Source organism: Lissotriton helveticus (genome assembly GCF_964261635.1).
Source record: "Lissotriton helveticus chromosome 1_1 unlocalized genomic scaffold, aLisHel1.1 SUPER_1_unloc_47, whole genome shotgun sequence".
In the NCBI taxonomy this organism is placed as follows: Eukaryota; Metazoa; Chordata; class Amphibia; order Caudata; family Salamandridae; genus Lissotriton; species Lissotriton helveticus.
The window spans coordinates 1,670,450-1,697,258 of NW_027611689.1; the positions used below are offsets into that span (position 1 = coordinate 1,670,450).

General features: G+C 45.4%; 1 protein-coding gene across 1 annotated transcript; it reads right to left on the reverse strand.

The window, feature by feature from the left end:
• Positions 1–292: 292 nt before the first annotated feature.
• Positions 293–25,059, reverse strand: LOC144806122 (uncharacterized). The gene is given in 3 exon segments (XM_078672553.1): positions 293–4,885; positions 4,888–6,145; positions 24,964–25,059. Coding segments are annotated over 2 exon segments (2,484 nt in total). The 5' UTR covers positions 5,810–6,145; positions 24,964–25,059; the 3' UTR covers positions 293–3,323.
• Positions 25,060–26,809: the final 1,750 nt, after the last annotated feature.

A 26,809-nucleotide genomic window follows, 5' to 3' on the forward strand; every position in this document is an offset into this window, starting at 1 on the left:
TCTAGGTCTCTACTGGATTTGCTAGACTTAATTAGTTTTGCCAGCTAGCTCAGAGGTCACTAGAAACTTTCTCGAATGTTCAGGAAGGAGTTAACTTTCCTGATTAGACAAGAACGGATTAGTTTCTGACAACCGCATAAACATGACAACTTTGCTCCCCCCAGAATAAGGAGTGTATCTACAGAGTCGTGTGAAAACAATAGATAGCTATTTCACTCAGTCAATCGTGCATGCTTAGTTTCACCAGAGTGCAGAGAAATAGAGAGACAGGCGTTTTCAATAAAAGGTGTTATTTATTGAGCAGTCCTCTTTCTCATGCAAGAGAAGTGAGTTGCCGCAATTGCAATACTTATCATGAAGTAAAGTGCGTACAGTAAAAGTAGTATTATGAAATAATGCTGTAAAAGCATTGATATGGTTTCTGAGCCATATGATACTTTAAAATGGATAAAATATATACATACATAAAAACATTGACTAACGTACTCAACTGGAGCTTCTAAGATACGCCTACCCCGGTGTACCTGACCTAAGCCTAATACGTGGGAAGGAGTAAGTAAGTTGCAGTTTAAGTTAAGTTGGTTTTTTGCCAAGAATCTGAATCAAGAATTCTCTTAAGATCTAATCAGCTCTGTACCTTGGTTTTTAGAATGAAGGAGGTCGTGTATCTCTCTCAGGACTCGATCTCCCAGCAACCCGCAAGGGTGACTGGAAACACCGGAGCTGGAATTTCTCGGCAGGAGAAAAGACAGCGTCTCTCTCAGTGCGTCAAATGGGAGGGTCGGCTTCCTTCAGCACTCGCATCAGCTGGGCGTCAGGAAAATAGATAGCCGCTCTGCTCCAAACCACAGTGTGTTTGCTTAAGGCAACGTTGGTATATTTATACCTGAAAGGTGCCGAGTTTGATGTAAGGTTGGACATAAGACGTCACTAAGAACTAACAGTTCTTTCTGGACTCCAGGAGTTTTTGTGTAAATCAAAATAAAAGCAGGGGGAATTCCCGGGCTGCTGGAGGCTTGGTTTGTTTAAAGAACGCGTTGTACTTTCTAGGAGTCTATGGGATTAGCCTTGCCGTATTTGGATTGCATGGGCTATGACTAAATATGGACATGATTCTTATGCCTTTATAAGGATATGTTTTGTTATAACCACGCAAGGGCATGAATCGGGAATATTTAATTAGGGTCCTAGATACATTCGCAACAAGACAGAGAGCCTTTATGGTGTGCCCCCCTCAGTGTCAGCAGCATCACTCTGAGTCCCTGCCTGGCACCCTGCTCTCATGTCTTATGTTGCCTTTCAGCCAATCTAGCTCAGAAGGATCACCAGAGGCCCGCTCCGATGCAGAATGTCATGCCAACCCCAGGCTCAACTCCAGCAACAGTTTCACAGGGCGCCCTGGAGCCAAAAAAGAACTCAGGTGTCTTACTCTCACCATCCACAGCTGCTGCTCCGGCAAGGACTCACCCCCACCCCAGTGCAGGTTAGAGGCAGAGGTCAAGTCGGGATGGCACATGCCCAGCCTAACACCCTCCATGCCACTCCGACTAAACTATGGGCTGAGTCCATCCACTGGCTCCAACAGGCCTCTGCAATGGCTGGCTGCCATCCAGTCACTAGCGGTAGGCTCTGGTCTTACCGCAGCCCCCAATCGCCGGCAGGGCTTCTGTGTCCGGCACTTGTATATTATCAGGACAGGATGATGCTCACCTGAGAGGACCCACTCTGGGCCCCTCCAATACTGACACAGGTCACGCCCACCTACTGACTTCAGCAGCCCTCAGCCACATTAGTCCACCGACTCCACTCCCTGTGGCGTGTTTAGGCTTTGCCATGGTCTTCAGCCTTTAGTTGGGCACACGCACCCCTCGTTGGTGCTGTTAGCAGGAATTATGCTGCTAGATTACTGTCTGTGTATAAGGATAGTGCAGGATTATCGTGCTTGGTCCGGGAGCTCCACAGAGGCACATCTAGTCTGCCATCTCATCAGGCCACGCCCCTAAATGAATGTGTTTTTCTGTCCCAGTGCAGAATCAGTTAGATGGCTCAAACAGATAGCAATCTGCATTACATATAATATGGAGTATAAAGGCTGCATTGAATTCACCATATACCCTCATTTCTGTCATTTCTATGCTGACGAGTGCTGTCAATTGAGCTGTTCTGTGCTCTTTAGTCGCTCTAAAACTATTAGTTCTACTTATATATTTGCCAAATTTCCCAGAGTTTGGTTTTTAATAATTTGGTCATCCTACCCTTCATCCATTGTGTGATGTGAGATAACCCACTAGAGTGCACTTTATAGTAAATACTTTCTCACATTCATTATATTCTAGTGGTTTCTGTCTGGTGTGAACTTTCATGTTACATAATATATTCCTTTCTAATGAATGTCTTGTCCGAGTCAGAAAACTCTTGTTTTGTGCCTGGTGGGCACACTGAGCCTTTTCACATTCAAACACATTCATAACGGTTCTCTCAGATGTGGACATTCTGATGACCTAGTATGTTTCCTTTTATAATTAAATTTTGATCACATTTGGTACATTCGTATGGTTTCTCCCCAGTGTTGGTGTCCTGCTATCGCATTAGCTTATAATTTCTAAATCACATTGTCACATTCAGCAATTTCATATGATTTCTTCCCCTTGTGGAGATTCAGATGTTTATTTAGTGATGAGTTTATGATGAAAGTATTTTCACATTCAGTAAATTTATTAGAGTTCTCACCAGTGTTAGATTTCAAATGATATTATCGCCCAGTCTATGTAATGTATGCTGCATCACATTTAGTACACTGATGTGGCTTCGCCCTGTGGAAAATGTCAAATCAGAAAACAGTCTTCCTTTTGGTGAATAAATGACTTGTCACATTAGGGCTCATTCGGATCAGCGGAGTGGCTTCCACCCCGTATGAACCTCCCAATCTAAAAATAGTCCTCACCTTTCAAGAAATGCTTTGTCAGATTGAGTACATTGATAGAATGTTGCCCTTGTATGAATTCACATGGTTTCTCTTCTGTTTGGGTTCCATGATATTGCAGTGTTGTTTCTAATGACTGCCCTGTCACACCGATTACAAGCAAATGGTTACTTCCCGGTGTGGATTTTCTGAGATGGCTCTAATAGGTGCTTTGAGTCGAATGCCTTGTCCTATTCAGTAGATCAATAGCGTCTTTCCCGTGGACTTTCTGATGCTGCATTAGGATGTTCTTTGCAACAAATGTCTTGTAACATTCTGTACATTCATATAGTTTCTCCCCAGTGTGGACTTTCAGAAGTAGCATTAGGCAGTCCCTTGGAAAACCCTTCCCAGATTCACTTCAATCGTATTGTTTCTCGCCAGTGTGGATTTTCTGATGTTGCACTAGCTTGTGCTTTAAAGTGAATGCCTTTTCACATTCAGTACATTTATATAGTTTCTCTCCTGTGTGGACGTTCAGATGTTGCATTAGGTGTGTCTTTCTCCTAAATGCCTTGCCACATTCAATACATTGATATGGTCGCTCTCCTGTGTGGGTTTTCTGATGTTCCAACAAGTGGTGTTTTCTACTGTATGCCTTGTCACATTCAGTGCATTTATATGGTTTCTCTCCAGTGTGGGTATTCTGATGTACCATTAAGTGTTGTTTTCTGAAGAATGCTTTGTCACACTCACTACAACAATAGCGTTTCTTTCCGGTATGGATTTCCTGATGTTGTTCTAGTTGGTGCTTTAGAGTGTATGCTTTGTCACATTCAGTACATTTATACGGTGTCTCTCCAGTGTGAACTTTCTGATGTCGCGTTAGGCTTCCCTTTGCAAAAAATGCCTTGTCACATTCATTGCATTGATATTTCTTCCCAGTGTGGGTTTCTTGATGTTGCATTAACCGCTGTTTTGTAATAAATGCCTTCTCACATTCACTACAGCCAAATGGTTTCTTTCCAGTGTGTCTTTTCTGATGTAGTATAAGGGTGTGCTTTGCAGTGAATGCCTTGCCACAGTCAGAGCAATCATATGGTTTCTCTCCAGTGTGAGTTTTCTGATGTTGCTTTAATTCCCCTTTTGTAACAAATGCCTTCTCACATTCACTACAACCATATGGTTTCTCCCCAGAGTGGAATTTTTGATGCTGTTTTAATTGCAATTTTGTAAAAAATGCCTTCTTACATTCACCACAACGGTATGGTTTCTCCCCAGAGTGGAATTTCTGATGTTGGTTTAATTGCAATTTTGTAACAAATGCCTTTTCACATTCTCTACAAGCAAATGGTTTCTCTCCGGTGTGGAATCTCTGATGTCGCAAGAGATAGGTTTTTGTAAAGAAGGTTTTCTCACATTCACTACAACCATATGGTTTGTCTCCGGTGTGGATTTTCTGATGTTGCAAGAGATAGCTTTTTGCAATGAATGACCTGTCACATTCAGTGCATTCATATGGTTTCTCTCCAGTATGGCATCTCTGATGTAGAATAAGGGCTCCTTTTGTAATGAATGCCTTGTCACATTCAGTGCATTTATATGGTTTCTCACCAGTGTGCACTCTCTGATGTCGTATTAGGGATGCACTTGTACTGAAAGCCTTGTCACATTCAGAGCATTCATATGGTTTCTCCCCAGTGTGGACTCTCTGATGTCGTATTAGTTCTCTGTTAGTAATGAATGCCTTGTCACATTCACTGCAACTGTATGGTTTATTTCCAGTGTGGATTTTCTGATGTTGGTTCAACAGTGCTTTTGTGAAGAATGCCTTGTCACATGCAGCACATTCATACGGTTTTTCCCCATTGTGGACTGCATAATGTCGATGTACCTCTCCCCTTGTAACAAATGCCTTGTTACATTCAGTACATTTATATGGTTTCTCCCCTGTGTGGACTTTATGATGTCGTATTAGCTTTTTTTTGTAATGAATGTCTTGTCACATTCTGTACATTTATATGGTTTCTCTCCAGTGTGGATTTTCAAATGTCGCATAAGGGATTCCTTTTCAACGAATGCCTTGTCACATTCAGTACATTTATATGGCTTCTCTTCAGTATGCATTTTCCAATGTCGCATCAGGTTTGCCTTTGCAGCAAATGCCTGGTCACATTCTGTACATTTAAATGGTTTCTCCCCAGTGTGTATATTCAGATGCTGCATTAGGTTTGTGTTTGAAATGAAAGCCTTTTCGCATTCAGTACATTTATATGGTTTCTCTTCAGTGTGAATTTTCAGATGATGCATTAGCGCTCCCTTAGCAACGAATGCCTTGTCACATTCACTACAACTAAAGGGTTTCACTCCAGTGTGGAATTTCTGATGTTGCTTTAACAACTCTTTTCTATAGAATGCCTTGTCACATTCTGTACATTTATATGGCTTCTCTCCAGAGTGAATTTTCAGAAGTCGCATTAAGTTTGCCTTTCTGATGAATAACTTGTCACATTCTCTACATTCATGGGGCTTTTTCCCAATGTGGATGTTTTGTTGTTGTATTAAGTCTGTCTTTGTAATGAATGCTGGATTACATTCAGTTAGGTTAAAAGGTTTCCCATCAGCATGACCATTCTGATATGCCTGCAAGTTGCCTTTTGTAGTGAATGTATTTTCCTCAGCATGGCTTGCCTGTTGTACCGGTAGGTGTCCTTTTGCATGCACTGCCTTCTGACATTCAGTACATTCATGTAACTTCTTCCTGGTGTCAAGACTCGTTTGATTGAATGTCTGCCCACATTCCCTGCATTTACATGTTCTGAGTCTTGCTTGGGCGACCTTGTGTAATTGTAGACGGCCAGTGGCCCTGAATGTTTTATCACATTCTGAATACTTATGTCTTTCCATTGCGTGAGATTTATGTTCAAACCCTACTTATGATAAATATATATTGTCTTTCTTCTATGCTGACTTCATCCACTCCTTATAGAATGCTATAAGAAACAGCTTTGAGTGTTTTAGTACATTTAGAAAGTTCTCTATTCCCTAGTGTCTCTCACGTTAGTCTTTTCAAGCAGTGTATTTGTTTTCATGCTACTTCAGTGTATAGATTAAGATTTCTTTTTGTTTTTTGAACGGATCTTCATGGGATGAATTTTCAATGCCCAGCCTTGCAGACTTTTGCTTTAAAAAAATATACCCGAATGTCCTTTCAATCTTCCATTCCTAAAGCATTCCTTTCACCTGTAACAAAAAAAAGCAAGTTAATATAAAGTAACTATAATTATAACCTAATGCTATCTAGAAAGACTTATACTTAACATTTAAAACAAAGTGAAAGAAACTCTGCAATACATTTACAGCCTGATTCATGTACAATCCGTTTTGCGTGTCCCTAATAGCGAATCATAGCGACTCGCTATTGAGGACACGCAAAACGGCATTCATGTAGGAATTGCTACTTAAATAGCGATTCCTACATGTTCTTTATTTGCGAGTAGCAATTTGCTACTCGCAAATACTCCCCATTCATTCCTATGGGCAAAGAGGCCCATAGGAATGAATGGGGAGTATCCCTTATTTGCGAGTAGCAATTTGCTACTCGCAAATAAGATAGCGATTGAAAGGGTGCCAGGGGTGTCCAAAGGACGCCCTGTAGCACCCCTAAAATGCACATTTGGACAGGTGTTGCGCACACACATGTCCAAAGGACATGTGTGTGTGCAACATGCAACTTAGAAAAATGCTTTTAAAAGCATTTTTCTGAGTTTCTGCTATTTACCGACAGGTCTGACCTCTCGGTAAATAGCGGCCCCAAAAGTGCTAAATCGCAATTTCAGGATGTGTCATGAATAGCATTTGAGGAATCTCTAATAGAGATTCCTTAAATGCTATTCCTCGCATATTTGCGACTTCTTAAATAGCGATTTTTGCATTTGGTATCATGAATACCAAATGCAAAAATCGCACTCGCAAAGGGCCAGATTCTCAGAATCTGGCCCTTTTGCGAGCGCTATTGCCTACATGAATCAGGCTGTAAGTCTTTGCTGTTTTCAGTTTTTGATGTGAACTGCAGCGGGGGTTTGTCAGTATAAAATCAGTCGTTATTAATGTTTAGGTGTTTTTAAGCAGTGCAAATTCATTTGCACAGTTTCTATCTAGACCTTTTAGAGTAGAGATCACCAACCTTTTGTGTACTTAGAGCTACTCATGTTCAATTAAAATCATTGTGAGCTACTATTATTTGTGTTGAAATAGTAACCACATCAGGCAAGATCACATTAGTCCCCCCCCCCCATGCAAGATTACTCACAGTGATCACTTCAGTAGTACATCCGGCAAGCAGTAAAGTAAAAAAACCTTTTCAGATTGGAATGCCTCTATACGGTTAATATGACATCCATAGCTACAATACCCCTAGCATTAAGGTATAATATCAGTAATAGTGTATGATTTATCACTCCGATACTAGCTTTACATATATTTTGGACATTCAGACATTTTTGTCTCTAAACATTAACTTATGAGTTCTGAAAACACACACTTTTTTGTCTTGAATACACTCATTAGGTCTGTAGACATTAATTCAACAAAGAAAAACGTTCCAAATTAGTAAGCTGGGATGCACATAAGAGAGCTACTTCTATCTAGTTGGAGAGCTACCAGTAGATCACAAGCTACTAGTTGGAGAAGCCTGTTTTACAGACTTTTGCTATAATTATTGTTTGCTTTGTGCACGGACATTGTAGGATAAACATAGTGTATATGAGGTTCCCCATGCTGTGGGTATGCCACGGAACAATACTATTCACTTGTATTACTTTTGCCCAGGACCACTTCTGACCAAAGGGGAAAGAAGGAGATTCACTCACTAGTACAGTACATGCCCGGAGCAGCACATGACCAACCCCTCACCAAGACCTGCCCTTCTGACGAAAACAAAGTATGAAACATATCAAAGGTGACCAAGCACTGGGCTGCAACTTGTGATGCAAGAAAGCACTCTACAGCCAGTAAAAAATGTGTTTGCTTACATGTAGCACCATGCATTGGAAATGACTAGGATAGTCTTGCCAGAACTAGTATGCAACTCAATACCTTGTTAATATTTTGAGCTCATGGTGCTTACGGTTTGTTCTAGGCCAGTCATCGCTGACCGACACTGGGTTCATCCACAGAGACTTACTTAGTTCTAGGTTTTAAGCCTCAGATTCTACATGAAAGTACATTTATGCTGAAACATAATAACATAAATACACATAACCCAGAAAGGTAGGCTGCTCTAAAAGTAGCTAGAATACTGAATTTGGTAAGAAGTCATTTGTGTAAATCAGTGCAGTAGATCAGTTTTCCACGATCCCAGAGGAATCAGGGTTGTCATATTCAATCGTTGCCAGAACCTACCTACACCACTGTAGAATACATGGGGTTGGTAGTGGCACTGTAAAGCGAGCTGGTCTAATGGCTGACATTTCCTGTGGGGGGTTTCGGAAGCAGTAGGGACACCAAGCCCTCAGTTTCGGTCATCCAAAACACGCAGGTCCTGGAGGGTTCCTAAGAACTACATGACAAGACGTCTTACGAGGTGATTAGACAAGTGAATACCAAGTCTGTTACAGCACCTAAGCATGACACACTTTCAAGTCATACCCAGCACTTTATTAAACAATCTTAAGAAATATTCTGTACAATTAGTAAATATGACAGGATGTCGAAAATGTCGATTCCAGGCCCTACATGATAAACCACCAGTTGACCTGTATGTAGCCCCCGCTTCAAGGGCAGTTTCACAGGTACATTTGAGAGGTAAGAACCTTTTGTGAATATTAGATCTCTACCTAAGCACCATAGTAAAGTATGGGACCTGATTTCTTCTGTGCAACCAGATCTCTGCTTCTTAACTGAAACATGGCTAAAACCTCATTCGGCTACGGTTATTACCTTAGGGATCCCAGAGGGCTATAAAATAGTCAGGTTAGATCGTCCAATTAAAACTGGGGGAGGCATAGCGATCGTATATAGACACAATCTGTCGATCTCCATTTTAGAGGAAAATAGCACTCCTAATCTAGAAATTTTGGTTTTTAAGGTCTGTATCTCTAATAAAATCAGCCATAAAGGGGCATTAGTCTATCGCCTTCCAGGCCCCTGTACTAATTTCTCTATCTCATTGCTGGAGATATTGGCCAGACACATTAATGCTGAGAATGAATTTATTCTCTTGGGAGACTTCAATGTACATAGCGAATTGAAGGAATGTGGGGAGGCACAGTCCTTATTGACTGATCTTTCCTTATTTGGACTAACTCAGATGAATACTGGTCCCACACATCAGGCAGGACATACCTTGGACCTTATTTTCTCGAATAAATCCAACACCATTAAATGTGTTCACCCTATACAAGTAAATTGGACCGACCATTGTGTCATGGAATTCCATACCTCACATTTAGGGAAAGTTCCCGTTCAGGCACAAGCTCTGCCTAGCAGACAGTGGCAATGGCATAAGGTAACCCCTGAAGCCTTTCATGAGTGGTTTGTTGAGCCCCCCATTAGCCCTTCAGAGGGTGTGGAAACGGCTTTAGCTAATCTTAATCAAGCTATTCTCAAAGCTGTTGATTCCATTGCCCCTATGAAAACGTTCAAACCACGCTCAGCACACAAACAGGAAGTATGGTTTTTGGAGCATCTAAGATCTCTTAAACAATCCGCTAGAAAGCTGGAAAAGGTGTGGAGAACCACCCATAGTGAAGCTGACAAGAATCATTATTGGGCGGCCCTTACAACTTATCACAAAGATATTCGACGTGCGCGAAAAACGCATATTGAGTCCTTACTCTCAGCTGCGGGTAATACCCCTAGGGTTCTATATCAAATCCTCCAGTCCTTTGTGAAGCCAGCTGCCTGTGAAACCCCTGAACTATCCTCACAGCAACTGTGTCACGAAGTCGCTCAGTTTTTTACTAATAAGACAGATAGGATACATGATCACATTACTAATGTAAACTCATCTTCCGTAGGAGGAACATTTTCTTCCCTGGATGATGAAGAAGAACCAGGCCTTATGACCTTGGACATATTTCCCCCCATCTCTCTGGTAGAGGTAGAATGCTCTCTAGGCCAGATTAAGAGTGGTAGCCCCTCAGACTCTATCCCGGCAAGAATTATGTCGGTGGTAGGGAGCACTCTGAGCCCACGGATTCAGTGCCTTGTGAATCTCTCATTGATGGAAGGTCAGGTTCCTGGGGAATGGAAAAAAGCACTGGTTAGACCTATCAGGAAAAATCCTTCTATTCCCTGGACTGACATGTCTAATCTCAGACCCATATCCTTGCTTCCTTTTACGGGGAAACTTATAGAGAAACACGTAAATAAGCATGTATCAAATTATATTGAACAGGCTGGTAGGCTAGATTGCTCCCAATTTGGTTTTAGACCAAAACATAGTACCGAGTCTGCCCTATTATCGGTAACTGATGGCCTTCATATGTACCAGGACAGAGGGTACTCTGTTATCCTGGTACTATTAGACCTGTCGGCAGCGTTCGACACGATATCTCATAAGATCTTAATCGAACGACTGACCATGATCAGCATTGAGAGCACAGCATTAGCCTGGCTAAATAGTTTTTTATCTAACCGTACCCAAGGTGTTAGCATGGGCTCATTTCAATCGGCAGAGACTAAGATCACCAAGGGGGTGCCACAGGGCTCTTGCTTGAGCCCCACTCTTTTCAATATCTATGTGGCGCCCCTGGCCAGAATTCTGAGAGAGTTTGGGTTCATCCCCGTTTCTTACGCGGATGATACCCAGCTCCTGTTTCCTTTTAAGAGTCTCTCTGACGAAGTGAGGACGTCATTTTTCGAATGCATGAAAGCTGTGGCTAAATGGATGTCATCGAACTATCTCCAATGCAACGTAAACAAGACTGAAGTCATGCTTTTCGGGGAGGCTAGGATCATGTGGATGCCGGACTGGTGGCCGCACGAGCTTGGTCTAGTGCCAGAACCCAAACAGGTTGTAAAAAATCTAGGGGTACGCCTCGACCGTGAGCTCTCCTTTAAATAACATGACAACTGGGTGGTGGGCTTATGCTTCCATGTTATTGGTCTCTTACGAAAAGTATTTCCTATGTTACCGGATTCTACCAAAAAAACTTTGGTGCAGGCGTTATTGTTAAAAGGGGCGATCTCAGAGGGCCAGGTTATGCTCACCCGACCACCCCGGGACCCACCTCTCCCACAAGTAATGCCGAGTCTTAACGTGAGGTCCTCGCCGGGGAGGACGTCGGGTCTAGGATCGTACACACTGAGCTCACACCACACTTATGAACGGACACCACACCGTAGGTTTTCAGTAACAGGTTCTTTATGAACAGTAAAAAGGAAGCAGCACTCTTATTTACAAGCGATCGAGGGATCGTAAAGACTCAGGAATTCGGGAAGAGGGAAGCGGGACAGTCTCAGTCTTTAGGCCAGTACGAAGCGTACCCTGCGCACAGCTCTCAATCCTCGAGCCGGGGGATACGGAAGATGATGGTCATACTGGCTGCTTCACTCACTTTGAGTCGACTCAGGTCGTGTCGGTAGCGTCGATGGTCCAGCCGGACCAGAGTTCTCCTCGAGCCGCGACGAGGTCAGCAGGGCTCGATCCGGAGGTGTTCTTGAGGAGCCGCGACAGCGTCAGCAGGGCTCAGGAGGTTTCACGAAGATCTCTTTAGAGTTCAAGCTCGAGCCGCGACGAGGTCAGCAGGGCTCCGAGGTTCTTAGTTCCGTCTTTGCGAGGACGAGCCGCGACAGCATCAGCAGGGCTCCGCGTTCCAGTTCCGTGATACGAGAAGGAGCCGCTACAGCGTCAGCAGGGCTCGAAGAGTTCAGAGGTTCAGTTTTCCCCAAGGTTCAGCCGCGATCAGATCAGCAGGGCTTTCTTGTCCAGTATACAACTGCCCGCTAGTTGTTGGGCGGGCCTTGATATAGTCCAGTGGCCCTTTGATGTCCGGACCCTCGCAGGCAGAGGTCTCATGCCTTGGGGGGCTGGTCATTGGGCGGGTCCGGCGGTTGGCTCTTTGATCCTTTTTGAAGATGCGCCCGGGAATTCCCAGACGCCCAGCAGGTCTGGAGCCAGCACTCGGGGGAGCCAGAGGTGCGATCGAAACTGGCCCTCAGGGGGAGGACAGAGGTGTGAGAGAAACCAGTCTCTCGGGGAGGCCGGAGGTCCAATCGAAACTCCCTGTCTTATCTCACTCGGGGAGCCCTTTACCCCCCAGCCGGGACTGGCACGTCTAGAGCCTAAGTTTTGCTGGGGCCGGGGTCATGCTAGGCCCAGGGAGTCAGGGGCCTCAGGAAAGGAAAATGGCTGTTGGGCCCTGTGGGGTGATGCAGGGGCATGCGGGGCTGGTCGTCGGCTGCGGGTCGTGCAGGCAGTTTGGGCGTACAGGGAACAGGACGATCAGGGGATTCTGGGTACTTGGCAAGGCTAACGGGGTGCTGAGGAACGGGGGGAACCACGCCACGAGGCCAGGTCCAACAGTTAGTATTGAGCCGCTTCGATTATTGCAACAGACTCCTGATGTCAGCCAATGAGGGTGTACTAGCAAAACTCCAGGTGGTGCAAAACACTGCAGCGAGGCTAGTACTGAATAACCCGCCAAGATCACCATCTAAACCCCTCCTGGACAAACTACATTGGCTCTCAGTTCGTAATAGGGTTAAATTTAAGATATGCTGCCTAATTCATAAGAGCCTACATGGACTTGGGCCATCTTATTGGATACGCAAATTTACTCCATACAACCCAGCTCGATCTTTGAGGTCAAGTAGCCAACTTCTACTGAGAGTGCCAGCCGCAAAGAAGGCCAGACAAGGCGGCAAGGCTTTGTCAGGTGTTGGACCCACTCCGTGGAACAGACTCCCTCTTGCGCTTAGGCAATGCTCAGAACATCTAAGCTTTAGGAAAAAACTTAAAACGTTTCTGTTTCAGACCTAATCTATGTATCCACTGACTATACTGAACTGTCTGCCTACTCTGTACTTCTGGCTTGTCTCTGTTCTGTCTCTCTTTTTTTCTGTGCGCAGAGATACTCTGTATAGAGTCGATTCTAGCGCATTATAAACCCGCAAATAAATAAATAAAATAAATAAATGAAGAATGGTAGATGCGGGGAGACTACACAGAAAGTAAATGTGCACAGGGTTAAGGGAGAAAATATTATGATCATTTTGGTTATTATGATTTGCACAGTGTACTATTGTCTAAGGCAACAATACTTTGACAAACCTTTCAGATATGTAATCAATAATATGAAATGACAGCGCAATTTAGAGAAATAATTAGATTGTGATGCTGAGTGGTAATGGGTTAAATAACAAATTTAAGGATAGAGCAATAGATATATGGCTAAGAGGACATTCCCCGGATGCAGTATTGATTCAGGAAACACACTACATTGAGAAAAAGGAACCAGCTTTCAAAATGTTCACGCAGTGGGCCGGATATCATGTGTTTATCATGTGTAAGTGCAACAGAACAGGGGGGTGTCACTGTATGTGAGAAAGCATTTCCCCCTACAAGATACTATTTCCCAAACAGATACGGAAGGCAGATGTGCTTATATTTTAGTGTATTTCTTAATAACAACAGGATTATGATAGCTACAATATATTCCCCAATAACTGATAATCCATCCCCAATTATAGATATAGATGAGGTCCTACCTCATATCCCAGGTTCTTTTTTTTGGTGCAAAGATATGGAGATATAAACAGTTAATTATTTTAAAATAAATAATAACTCAACTAGTATTGAAATTGTATGGGAGGCTTACAAGGCCATGATATGTGGATATATTACATTGAAAGAGATTGTAAAGAAGAGGAAACAGTCGATATTAAGGGCCGAGCTTGAAACAGAATTAAATCAGGTATGTTTAAAAGTACTATGCTCAGCGACAAAAGCTAACAAAGACTTCCTTAGGAAAGCCAGAATATGCATGCAGGAGTATTATGATGAACAAGAATACACAGCTAAAAACATATCTTTACAAAAGGTATTTGAAAAGAGCGAGTATGGTACTGGCTTGGCAGACAAGAGATCTCCAATCAGCAAAATAAGATAATATCAATAATAGATCCAGAGACACAGAGAAGTATCAAAGACCCTGAAGAAATTCAGATGTAATCTTTTAAGCACTATAAAGCAATATCTGGTACCCCCCAAACATCAAAGGGATATAAGAGCACTTACTGATTGTTTAGTTAAGCGAGAAATCCCAAGACTGAAAGAAAACCAAATACAAGCATTGGTAGCAAAATTTACCCTTAGTGAGATTGAGACAGTAGTAAATCCCTGAGCAATGGTAAAGCCTGCGGGGAAGATGGCATTCCGGCAGAGTCGTATAAAAGTTTTGCGTCAGTTTTAAACCCAGAACTACTAAAATGAGCTAATCATGTTCTGGAGGGTGGGGAGATTCCGGATTCATTTTGTTTAGCAACGGTAGTCAGCTTTATAAAAAAAGGATAAGATAATGAATACATCAATTCATATAGGCCATTCGCCTTTTAAATGTGGATTATAAATTATGAAGCTTTTAGCTAACCAAATCAGTTCGGTAATGGGAACTTTTATCCACTCAGACCAGTGCGGTTTAGTGTCTGTAAGACAGTTATCTTTTAATACAATCTTTCTAACTGAAGCTTTAGATTATTTTGCACGGAAAAACATGCCTTTTTTATAATTCTTTTAAAAGATTTCTTATTAGATTGATTCAGTTAATATCTGGTATGTACAAGAGAGCAAAAGCCCAAATAGTTATAAATGCTAGAAATAGTGGAACATGCATGATAAATAGGGGAATAAGACAGGGCTGCCCTTTATCACGCATTCTTTTTGACCTCTTCATTGAACCTTTAGCTATCGCTGTTCGTGATTCACCAAATATAAATCCACCTGTAGATGGTATGACTCCCATTAAATTATACGCAGATTATATACTGTTGTTTTTAAAACCAGATATTGAAAATCAGAAAAGAGTTTTGTCAATCTTTCAAATGTATTAAGCCCTGGGAGGTTATAAGATTAATAAATCAAAAACTGAAATTTTATTATGTAATTGTACACAAGACACTTTAATGCACAAAAGTTATCTATTAATTAATTCCAGAACCAAGCGATATCTGGGGGTGTATTTCACACAAAATATTAATAACTTATTTGAACTAAATTAAACCCCCCTTTCCAGTAAGATTAAGGCACTATTCACTAAATGGAATAAGTTGCCTCTCTCCATTATGGGGTCGAATTGGGTTAATTCGGATGTCAGTTTTACCACTATATAATTTTATGTTCGCTGCTGATCCTGTGGCTCTACAGATGAAGTTTTTTAAGGAAATAGAGAGCATGTTTATAGCTTTTATTTGGGCAAAGAAATCCCTTTGCTCAGCACTAGACACTTTATATAGGCCACTGAAAGATGGTGGACTAGCCCTTCATAATTTAAGAATTTAATGTTTTACGAATTTTGCACTCAGCACTTTTAGATTCACTAGATCCTCAGGATGCTATGGAATTAAAGATTTAAAAAATAAGTTATTTATGGAATTATGATACTTCAGATTTTTCACATCTTGCTAAAACACCTTAAACAAGCATTTACAATGCAATGGTCTCGGCATTATTAAAGGTAGAGCTATTGGCATTGCTCATGACATTTTTTTAAATAAATGGTATTGACATTTACAATGGCAATAGGTGAGCATTAGGGAGTAGTAGAGAGTATTTGCGGACACAGAGCCACACACACACAGACAGAGCCGTGCACACACACACAGACAGAGCCACGCACACACACACAGACAGAGCCGCGCACACACAGACACAGACAGAGCCACACACAGACAGAGCCACACACACAGACAGAGCCACACACACAGACAGAGCCACACACACACACACACACACACACAGAGCCACGCGCACACAGACAGAGCCACGCGCACACACAGATAGAGCCACTCGCACACACAGACAGAGCCACGCGCACACGCAGACAGAGCCACGTGCACACACAGACAGAGCCACGCACACACACAGACAGAGCCACACATAAAAAGTCAAGCTGGGATTCAGACGCATGGCCTGTAGGTCACAGCAGAAGCAGGCCTCTCGAGCCTCACGTGACCTTGTGTGACTGGCTCCGTCAATCCAGGTTTTTGCATCTGCATTCTGTGATTTGAAGCCATCTTTACCCCATTATTAATTCAGGACTATAAGTCCCAGAATGCAAAGAAAACCATGGTCTGGCGCTTCTATTCCTGGCGTCAGAAACTGGAGAGTTCCGGGATGTGGCTGAGTGGCTGTGGTTGCGGCTCTAACACTAGTTTCAGCCCATCAAGTGGTCCTGGGCACGTTAGTAGCTAGATTCATGCTTTAACAAATGAAAGTCAAACAATGTCATTTGGGCCGCGTTGAATGTATGCCCGGGTCCGAGTACAGGTGGATTCAAGAAGCAGCCAGCAGCAGCAAGCACATGGTTTCATAACAATGTAGGTCACTGGGACACCCTGCTCCAGTCCGGGAAATCCAACTCACACCCCGTTGCATTCTGGGAGTTGTGGGCTTAGTTCACTTCAGTTGAAGAGACAGGACGAGAACAATGAGATTACAAAGGTTTGCAAGTGAAAGGGTCAGGACTGGGGGAGCCCAGGGCGTCAGCTGGCACGGAGCCCACTAGTCACCCTCACCAAACACTCCCTTGCACAGTACTTACAATGAAATGGGGACAGACACACACTTCCCCCTTGGCACGCGACAGCCTTTGATCTTGGAGAGCTGTGGACGGCAGAGTAAACTAACCGGTTTGTGCCCTGGTCTAAAATTAGACTGGAAGCAGCGGATGTGTTTGTAGCATCATCACTATGGCAGCCAGGCCCCGCCCCCAGCACTGGTGTGACGCACCGACCCCTGGCAGGCTCTGAGGCAATCCCCACCCACGCACAGGCCTCTTATCTGGGTAACAAGGGCAGGGCAGGGCGTCTGTGTGACCCTGGGGATGGGTGTGTTTGCCCTGCAGTGACGCCAGAGGCCGCCCAGAGGATTACTGTCTGAAGCTGGTGCTACAAGGGACAGGACAAACTCTTTCACGACCAAAGGCGCGAGTAGGGAACTTTGAGCAACACTCAAAACCCTCAAAAGGTCCAAACTGAGATTCCTACAGAACCGCTTCCAGCCGCAGGTTCAATCTGCTGGAGACATACATGCATTTAAAGCATTATAGACACTTTTTAAAATACATTTGCAAAATTTTAAGAAGCTTATTCCCTTCCACCCCCCAACCACCATATACAAAAAAAAGCGATATGACGTGACCAGCACTGGCCACTTCATAGCGCTTTTTTTACCGTCACTTTCCCCGTTATCCACCGCAAGTAGCTTTTCATCGATGAGACCTATTGGCTTTGCCAGTGCGGCCACTTAGAATATAATCTTCTCACAGTATTAGATAAAACAAAATATTGAAGTATTTATAAAATTTTAAATGTCAGCCGGCCCAGCTCTCGCCCCTCTACGCACACCCTCAGGTTTAATGTGAAGCTGAGGACACGCACATTAAACACAAACCTAATTCTAGAACCTTCTCTTCCTCGCCGAATGTACACAGCTGAAAGCCCTTCACAAAGAGAGCCTCAGACTGTGGACGTAGGTGTTCAGCAGCGAGTATCCGCGGGTCCCCTGAAGGGAATGATTGAAGCGACGCAGTCAGATTTGAAGGAGCAATACCTTAAACGCATTTCTCGACAAGAAATAATCTCCAATAATGGGAACTGTACTTAGTAACATGACTGCAAGGAGGAGAGTAAACCTCCGAGCGTGATTGAATTGTACAAAGTGGCACCCTTCATTTCATTTTATCGCCGGGCAGTAAACTCGCGCTTCCCTCAAAAGTGCATTGATTGAAAACAAGCACTGGCCGCACCTGCGCCTCGCGTTTAAAGTTAAAACAAGCAACGAGGAGGGGCAGGACAGCAAGCACACACCTGAGGACGACTTCTTCCGCCGGCGGTCGGGGGGAATTGGCAGAACAAAAGCGCCGCCATTTTCGCAATTTGGGGGCGTGTTTTTTTGCTGAGTGACGGATGACGACACTGATTAAAATTTTTTTAAAAACACGCCCCCGAATCTGCTCAAGCCGGGGCTAGAACCGAGTGACGCCCCTCTTCTCCAATGGCTGGCCAGCATTTACGAGGCCAGCCAATGGAGAAGAGGGGCGGGTTCAAGTCCCCATACTAAACAACATGAAATCTTCGGCTCCGCCCACTGCTTCGCAGTGCGACGGTAGCCTCGACCTAAAATGTCAGATATAAGACTCTGCAATGGTATATAAAACGAAAGACACAGATATTTAAGCACTGCAAAATCCCAGTGATTAATGGTGTTACTAAATTGACGGCTGTGCATGTGGGGGTTCGCCACCTAATGGAAAAGAAATGCAAATCAGTCTTGACCCTGTGCCTCATGGGAACAGTCCAGACCTAACTGCCAAGCCAGGTCCTCCCTGGTTGGGTCTAACCTGGGGTGGCATGGTGAGAAAAAGAATGATGGATTTAACCCAGATCTCTTGACTGGGGTGAATGTATGATTTATTCAGCATTCCGCCCATCATTTGTTTGTACAGCACTTTTCACCCTAAGTTTGATGGGTATGCCCACACGTGGGTCCCTTGCTCACTGTGCCACTGGATTCAAGCTAGCCTGGCTGATAAAGGGTAATACCCAGAAACAGGTCCCAGGATGCTTGTTTCCGGTTCAGGGAGGACCTGGCTTGGCAGGTCGGTCTGAACTGTTCCCATGAGGCACAGGGTCAAGACTGATTTGCATATGATTGGGTCTAAACTGGGGTAGCATGGCGAGCAAAAGAACAATGGATTTAACCCAGATCTCTTGACTGGGGGTGAATGTATGATTTATTCAGCATTCCGTCCATCATTTATTTGCGTAGCACTATGCACGAAACCTAGGCATAATGCTAGACTCATCGCTCACAATCAAAGGCCAGATTAACATCATATCTTCGGCCTGCTTCAACACCCTTCGTATACTCTGAAAAGCTTTCAGATAGATCCCATCCGAATCCAGAAAAACGGTCATGAGGTTCTGTGAATTCTGAACCCTTGGGTTCCCTTTTGTGCATGGTAGCCATTTTGTGGTTGCCCTCACATAGGCCTATGACTGTGGCTGACAAGTCTTTAGGACACGTACACCTTAGCTTGAGTTTGTGCTGACTCCTGTTTGACCTGAGTGAACTGACCCTGTTGCCTGAAGCCGACCTTGCCAAACCAGTTCCTGCCCTTTCGCTGATCAAGATTAAGGATCAGAGCACAGGACATCGTAAAGTTTTACTGCACACAAACATGCCTTATCCTACTTCTATCTGTTTCTGTTCCTTCTTTTATGGTCTGTTTATGATATGGGTTGTGGTCCGTTTATTATGGGTTTGTCCGGCTTGTGTAAGAAGGAATGTTAGGTATTTTGTATGCTTGCAAAAGCTAGGACTGCCCCTTACTTGTATGCTGAAGTTTGTAACCCTGAGAGCATATAAAAGGCCTCTGTTCTCTGTACTCTGGAGACTACCTCATTCAGTTGCTACGGCTTCTGTGTGACGTGGCCTCACTTATTAAATTTAATAAAGATGTCTTTTCATATTTTCAGCTTCTGTGCCAAGTTCTTTTTTTATTAGTAAGTATTCCCTGAGAATGAAGATTACAGTTCTTCAGTCATGCGCGCCCTCATCAGTAGCAGACTGGACTACGGCAATGCTCTCTATGCAAGAATCTACAAGAAACGAGTACGTTAAATCAAGAACATTCAGAACGCCACAGTCAGACTGATCCTAGACATCACCCGTCGCAACCACATCACCCAACACCTCCGAGATCGCCACTGGCTCCCCATTCAATGAAGAATAACCTTCAAGCTCCTCACCCACCCATACAAGACCCTCCAGAACTTCGGACAATCATACTTAAACAACCACCTCGTTTTCCACGCACCCAAGAGACTCTTCCGATCTCCTGACCACTCTCTGGCCACCGTCCCACGCATCTACAAGACCAGGACTGGAGGAAAGGCCTTCTCCTACCTCGCAGCCAAGACCTGGAACACCTTCCCACTCTACCTCCGGCCCATCCCTACACTGCTTCTGTTCAGCAAGGACCTCAAGACCTGGGTCTTTGGATGACCCCAGCACTCAGTGGAGCCATCCCCCCTCCCCTAGCACCTTGAGACCATTGTGGTGGAGTAGCTGCGCTTTGATGGAGCACGGTTGCACATGAAAAGCAACTTGCTCAGACTCAGCCCTCTCTAAATAACTTGTAAACCTACTAAACTACATGTTTTGTCTTATTAATATTCCACCACATGACATTTTTAGTATCTAGGGGAAGCTTGCCTATGTGCTTTTACTAACCGTAATCCTTTTTCATTATTATGGGCGCCACAACGCAGGTTCTGTTCTACGCATGCGTCAGTCATACTCATGTGACATGATGTACCTTTCGCTTGAGGGGAAAACTTTGCTTCTGCGCACTAGAACCTAAAATGGGTTCTCTATGTCATAACGTGATAATGCTTGCTTTGCTGCTTTAACTAAATTGTTCATTCTGCTTAACCCCTAACGCTATAGTTAAAATAAAGTAATGGGAATAGAGTAGAGATACGTGGTATACAGAACATTCATTTATTCTTTGTTCTAAAACTGTTTGTTTTCTATTTTTGCATGTATCACATTTCGGACCTGATGAAATCCCACTGTACTCATTTTGGACATGCGCAGAAGAAACCAAGAAAGCCCAAGTCATGGCATTGAATGAGTGCCAGGGACTGAGATGCGCCTGGGAAGATGACCTGCTGAACTCTCAAAAGGAAGTTATATTATAACATTGTATTGACTATTAGAACATCCATTGTTGGGTGGAATAAACGTGCATGGGAAAATAAAGTTATGGGCGGGAACGCTAATTTCAATATTCTAAAGAAAAGTTTCATTTTGATATGGTGTGATGACCTCTCCTCGTCTTTTGTCCAATCAAAATTAGGGATCCTTACACTTGCAACATTGGGGGGTGGTACACTGCCCTGAAAAATAGTATAACTAGAGTATGCTTAGCTAGTTAGTTTTGTCCAACTTGTCTGAATAGCTGACCTGTCACTGACCCAACGCCAGGCGCGGTGCGTCCATTGGGGCGTGGGGGTGTAGCCCCGCCGCCCACAGCTCCGACGTTTCTGAACTTAAGTAAACTGAATAGTTTACAAGTTCAAACACCGACGCCGAGGAAGAACTGACAATGCATGCCAGTCAGCATGACGTCAGACCGCCCACCCCCTTCAGAGACTGAGGGGGGGGGGGCGGTCTGGCGTCATGTTGACTGACATGCATTGTCAGACATGGGGGCAGCAGCCAGAAGCACAACACAACTGCGCATGAGTGGGGACAGAGGGCGAATTTTCGCACCGTGCCTACTCATGCGCACTTGTGTTCTTACTTGTTAGCTCATGCCCATTAGGAGCCCCTCGGACTCCTAATGGGCGTGCTGCGGGCGAGGAGTAACTGTGCCCTGGCGCTGCAGATTGGCTTAGGGGTTGCCACTCAGTGCTGCTGCTGCTCCTGTTCCGGTTCCTGTTTGAAGATGAGGCGCCAACGCGGACAAGGAGAAGAGGCGGTCATGTAAGTTTTCTCAATGTTATTCTCCCTTGGCGCACCCCCCACCGTGACCCCCTTCCCCGCAACTCCCCCACCCCCCCCTCGCGAGTACTGCGAGCCGTGACTGTTTGAATGGTTTTAATTAACTGTGAATAAATTAGCACTGGGCAGTGAGCGAATGATACACTCACGGAGCACTGCACGCACACTACAATCATTGATAATTCCTCTGTACCCCTTGCACTGGGTCTTGGGGGCACACTTTAGTTACTGGGCAGCGCGTGTACTCTACTCATAAAGCAGTTGGCGTCGACTGCTGTCACCGGACTGCACGTATTCGTTTATTACTGCACTACCGCTGGCAGTGATTGCACATTCAGATTACTGGCCAGCCCTTTAACCGAGGGACAATGCGCTTCACTCGCTGTGCATTATGTGTGCACTGGTAGCTGCAGCGCGTGGACTCTATAATCGCTCGCTCGTACTGGTGTTCTGGCGCCGGTCCCCGTTGAGGCAGACTGTATTTATGGCAGAATTCAATGCTCAAGCCTTAATGTGGCAGAGATGTCTGGGTTGGGAGCGTGTTCAGGCAGCGCTAGGAAGGATCCTAACAGAAATAGTGACACAAACCCCAAATACCTCCCGGAGGTGAGCTTCTACCTCTGGGCACGAAGAGCTCACGTCACTTCTTTGTTCCACTTGGGTACAAACCTGCCAGACAGCAAATCCCTTATTACTAGAAAGCGGATAATAAATCCCTGGGGCAGTGATTTCAGACAAGACCCATAAAAAGCATCACTGACAATAGAGCATGTGGCGGGTCTGATATGAGAATAAAGCTCGCAAACGAACGAAATTAAATTTGGGCAGAGCGCGAGCAGGCACATTGACCCACGGTTCTATTCTGACTGCTGCATCTACACCCACTTTCCTTTGCAGTGCAGGCTGTTGCAGTGACGAACATCCTACAATAACAACACCAGTGTCTGTGGGGGGGCTGCTTGCAGGGGCTGCTTGCATTCTTGGGTCTGTGCTGAGCACCCCCAGCTGCTCAGAGGCCCCAGCTGACGTGGTCTTATGTACTGGAGTCTGTCACCAGGCAATGTCAGGCCTAGACAGGCTGAAAGACATGAAACCTATTGAGTGCAGTGCATTGAAGGGTGAGTGATGTCTGTGTGAGTGCAGGCTGAGCAGTGCGCCTGTTTGAGTCCAGGGTGAGTGATGTCTGTGTGAGTATAGGGTGAGCAGTGTGCCTGTGTGAGTCCTGGGTGAGTGATGTCTGTGTGAGCGCAGGGTCAGCAGTGTGCCTGTGTGAGTGATGTCTGTGACAGTGCAGGGTTGGTGATGTCTGTGTAAGCGCAGGGTGAGCAGTGTGCCTGTGTGAGTCCAGGGTGAGTGATGTCTGTGTGAGTGCAGGTTGAGCAGTGTGCCTGTGTGAGTCCACAGTGAGTGATGTGGATGGGTGAATGCTGGCTTAGTGATGTGTCAGGTAAGGGTGAGTAATGGGTCTATGAGTGTAGGGTGACTGTGCCTATGCGAATGCAGGGAGAGAGATGTATCTGTGCAAGTGCAAAGAGACTTGTCTGGCTAGTCCCAGAGATGTATTGGCCAAGATATCTCTTTCTCAAATGTGCTTGAGAAGGCACCATTTGCCCACTCTTTTTTCAAAATGTTCTCGTGGGAGAACCCCTGAATCCCCCATAGGTGGTTGGGCCTCGCTCGCTGCGCGCGCTCGCCACAGCGCAGTATTTACGCCCACCACTTTCAAATGTCACCAGCCGCCCCTGCCCAACGCACTCAATAGGCGATCGAGAGCAGAGATGCTGGCCGAGCACTCTGTCAGAAAAATCGATAGCAATTTCGGTGTTTCTAAGGGAGAAGATTTGATGACCCATTTGGGGTTCGACTGTTAGCTGTAGAGAGGGTTGTAACGCTGGTGGAGCAACTTTAGCTGTGGGTGTCGGTCTTAACCTATGGTGGTCTTGTCCTGATCCACTTTGGCTTTACCTGTCCTGATTCTGGTCTGCACCTGTTTTATCTTGGTGGCACCTGTGTATTCGGGGTTCTGTCCTTTATCCCAGCCCGTTGCCAGGGTTGGTCTTCACACTATTTTAGGTAAATATAAATAAATGTAGGTATGTTATCGTCTGTCATCCCTTTTCTCTTCCCTACCTTTGTTTAAATGGCAAAATTAAGTTTCACAACTTCTTTGCATATTATTGCTTTCATCATTATCTTCCTAATTGAAAGAGCTTTGATCTTGCATATTTGGACTGTGACATTTAATAATTTTCATAGATAAAGAGTTGAAATCGTCCCTGAGTTTGTGGTTACTTAAGGTAAATGAAGTATTATTGTTCTACCTATTTTCTTGCTAACTCCCTTGATCCCGTAGGACTTTAGGTACCGATGATAAGGATTGGTAAGACAATGGTATAGGTCCTAAAACGAAATTCATAAATCACTGATTAGAGTTGGCGCCAAAGTCACCTGGTGGTTATTAGGCTAAGTCATGCGTATGGGCCCAGGTGAAGATGGTAAGACTAGTCGGGTGACCTGCGCGCTCTATCAGCTTCACTAACCTCTGATTGATTGATCGCCTGCTCCCTGATCACCTCCTGCCCCTCCCCCCCCAGGGGGCCCCATAGAATCCTTCACCCCTGCCCCCACCCCAGGGGGGCCCATAGAATCCTTTACCTCTGCCCCTCCCCCCCAGGGGGCCCAATAGAATCCTTCACCCCTGCCCCCACCCCAGGGGGCCCCATAGAATCCTTTACCTCTGCCCCTCCACCCCCAGGGGGCCCAATAGAATCCTTCACCTCTGCCCCCCCAGGGGACCCATAGAATCCTTCACCTCTGCCCCCCCAGGGGGCCCATAGAATCCTTCACCCCTGCCCCTCCCTCCCCCAGGGGGCCCCAGAGAATCCTTCACACCTGCCCCCACCCCAGGGGGCCCCATAGAATCCTTTACCTCTGCCCCTCCACCCCAGGGGGCCCAATAGAATCCTTCACCTCTGCCTCTCCACCCCCAGGGGGCCCAATAGTATCCTTCACCTCTGCCCCCCCAGGGGACCCATAGAATCCTTCACCTCTGCCCCCCCAGGGGGCCCATAGAATCCTTCACCCCTGCCCCTCCCTCCCCCAGGGGGCCCCAGAGAATCCTTCACCCCTGCCCCCACCCCAGGGGGCCCCATAGAATCCTTTACCTCTGCCCCTCCCCCCTCCCCCCCCAGAGTGGGCCCCATAGAATCCTTCTCCTCTGCCCACCCCCCCTTGGGTGTCCAGTGACTCCCCTCTGCCTGGGTCTGGTTCAGCTCTCTCTGGTGCTGTGAAATCCCATAAACACAAACAGTGATGACGCTGCACTCACCCCTGCACTGGGGATCCTGCTCTGTCTGCTGCAAACCTGAGGTCAGGGCTCAGCTGTCAGGACATTACATTGGTCCCTCAGCGCATGCGCAGACCCCTACGGGCAGCAGTCGGGTAACATACTGGTCGCACTGCGCATGCGCAGACCCTGGCGGACAGCTGTCAAGGTACCACAGGCCGTGCTGCGCATGCGCAGACCCTTAAACATAGGTCTCCCTCTCAACTTGCAACTGAAGGTGCGCGCATGCGCAGTTATTAACATTCGATCTTTTCACAACTGCGTAACCCGAGTTGCGCATGCGCAGATCTACACTCACTACGTCCACTGCGCTCACTGCCCCATAAATCCGTAGTCAGTGAGTGGCGCATGCGCAGATCCGAATTCACTACCTCCGGAAGTGACGTCTTCCGTAGCTGCAGCCGGTGAGTCTGACTCGCCTACGGTGGAGCTGCAGCCCTTGGGCGCCTCGAAGCGGAAGCTTCATCTCTCGGCGCTGTGAGGCCTGGTGAGTCAGAGGGGAGGGGAGGGGGGGGTGAGAAGCCTGGAGAGACAGAGGGGAGGGGGGTGAGAGGGGGGAGGGGTCATCGACCCTCATCCTTCGAGCGTCGATCCCTCAGACCCTGTGTCGACTCCTCCTCGAGGCCCGGGGCCTTTACAAGCCTCAGTTTATGATCTGCATGTTTATAACCATTCGTGAATTCTGTATCTATCTCCTCAGAGCACAAGTCCTGAACAATCATTGGCAAAGCCAAGAGATTTCAGCCATGCAAAGTCTCTTGGCTTTGCCAATGTTTGTTTAGACATGCTGCACAGACTGCGGCTGCTGTGAATACAGCTCAAAGTAAAGTCAAACAGAGCAAAGCGCTGACACCCCAGAGTGCACCGCGGCCTGGGACTGTGTTATTCTTTGTCATGTTTTGGGTGACCAGGTGTCCTTGTTTGGCCAGGACGGTCCCGGTTTTTCACCAGCTGTCCCAGAAAATGTCAAGAAATTTAGCTCATGTCCCCGTTTTTGGAGAGGGTCGCCTAAAAACGGTGGGAGGTGTTTTTCATGTTTAACAAAGCAGGTATACTTAGCAGTTGTTTCAAGAAAGCAATTTAATTAACGGGCAAGCTACTGGGCTTAAAAATTGAATTTTATGTGTGTTCTTACTGCCTGTTCTGTAATTCTCTGCTGAGGAGCGCTCTCATCGCTTGAAGTAAAATGGTAGTCCTTCTTCTATTTTTGTCAAATGTCCCGGTTTTTAGCTTTAAAATTCTGGGCACCCTACATGTTGCACAGCAGCTTGCGAGCTTTGCATCATGTCTAAATAAGCATTGACAAAGCCAAATACCTCTCATGTTATCTGAGAGCTATTTGGCTTTGTTAATGTTTTTTTGTGATGACAATACCACACAAGCAATATTCCCTCTATTTTTTCCTCTGTGTGCGAGAGAGTAAGGTCTCTGTGTGTTGCAGCCAAGGCTATGTGCTTCAAGAACCTGGCCACGCATGTAGACCAGAGCTTTAAGTGAGATGAAAAAACTAGGGTGTCTCTCAAAAAGGCTGACTAATGCATTTAAGGACGTGGCTTACAAAGCAATTAAGATAGTTTAGCATAGTGTGCCACCCGACTGATATTTCGCTTCTTCTGTCATTGCATCCAAATATATAATACAAGTATCTTTACACCTACAAGAAGCCAGATTTATTGGCTTTGTCAATAGTTGTTCGTTGCATAAAGTTGTATATCATATTGTAAATGCTTCCGGTCTTGTGGTAGAGGTTGTGGCTTAATGCTCGAGCTGCCAACTTGGGAGATGGGTTTTCTGGCTCGGGTCAGACTAACATTCTGTGATTCTCTGC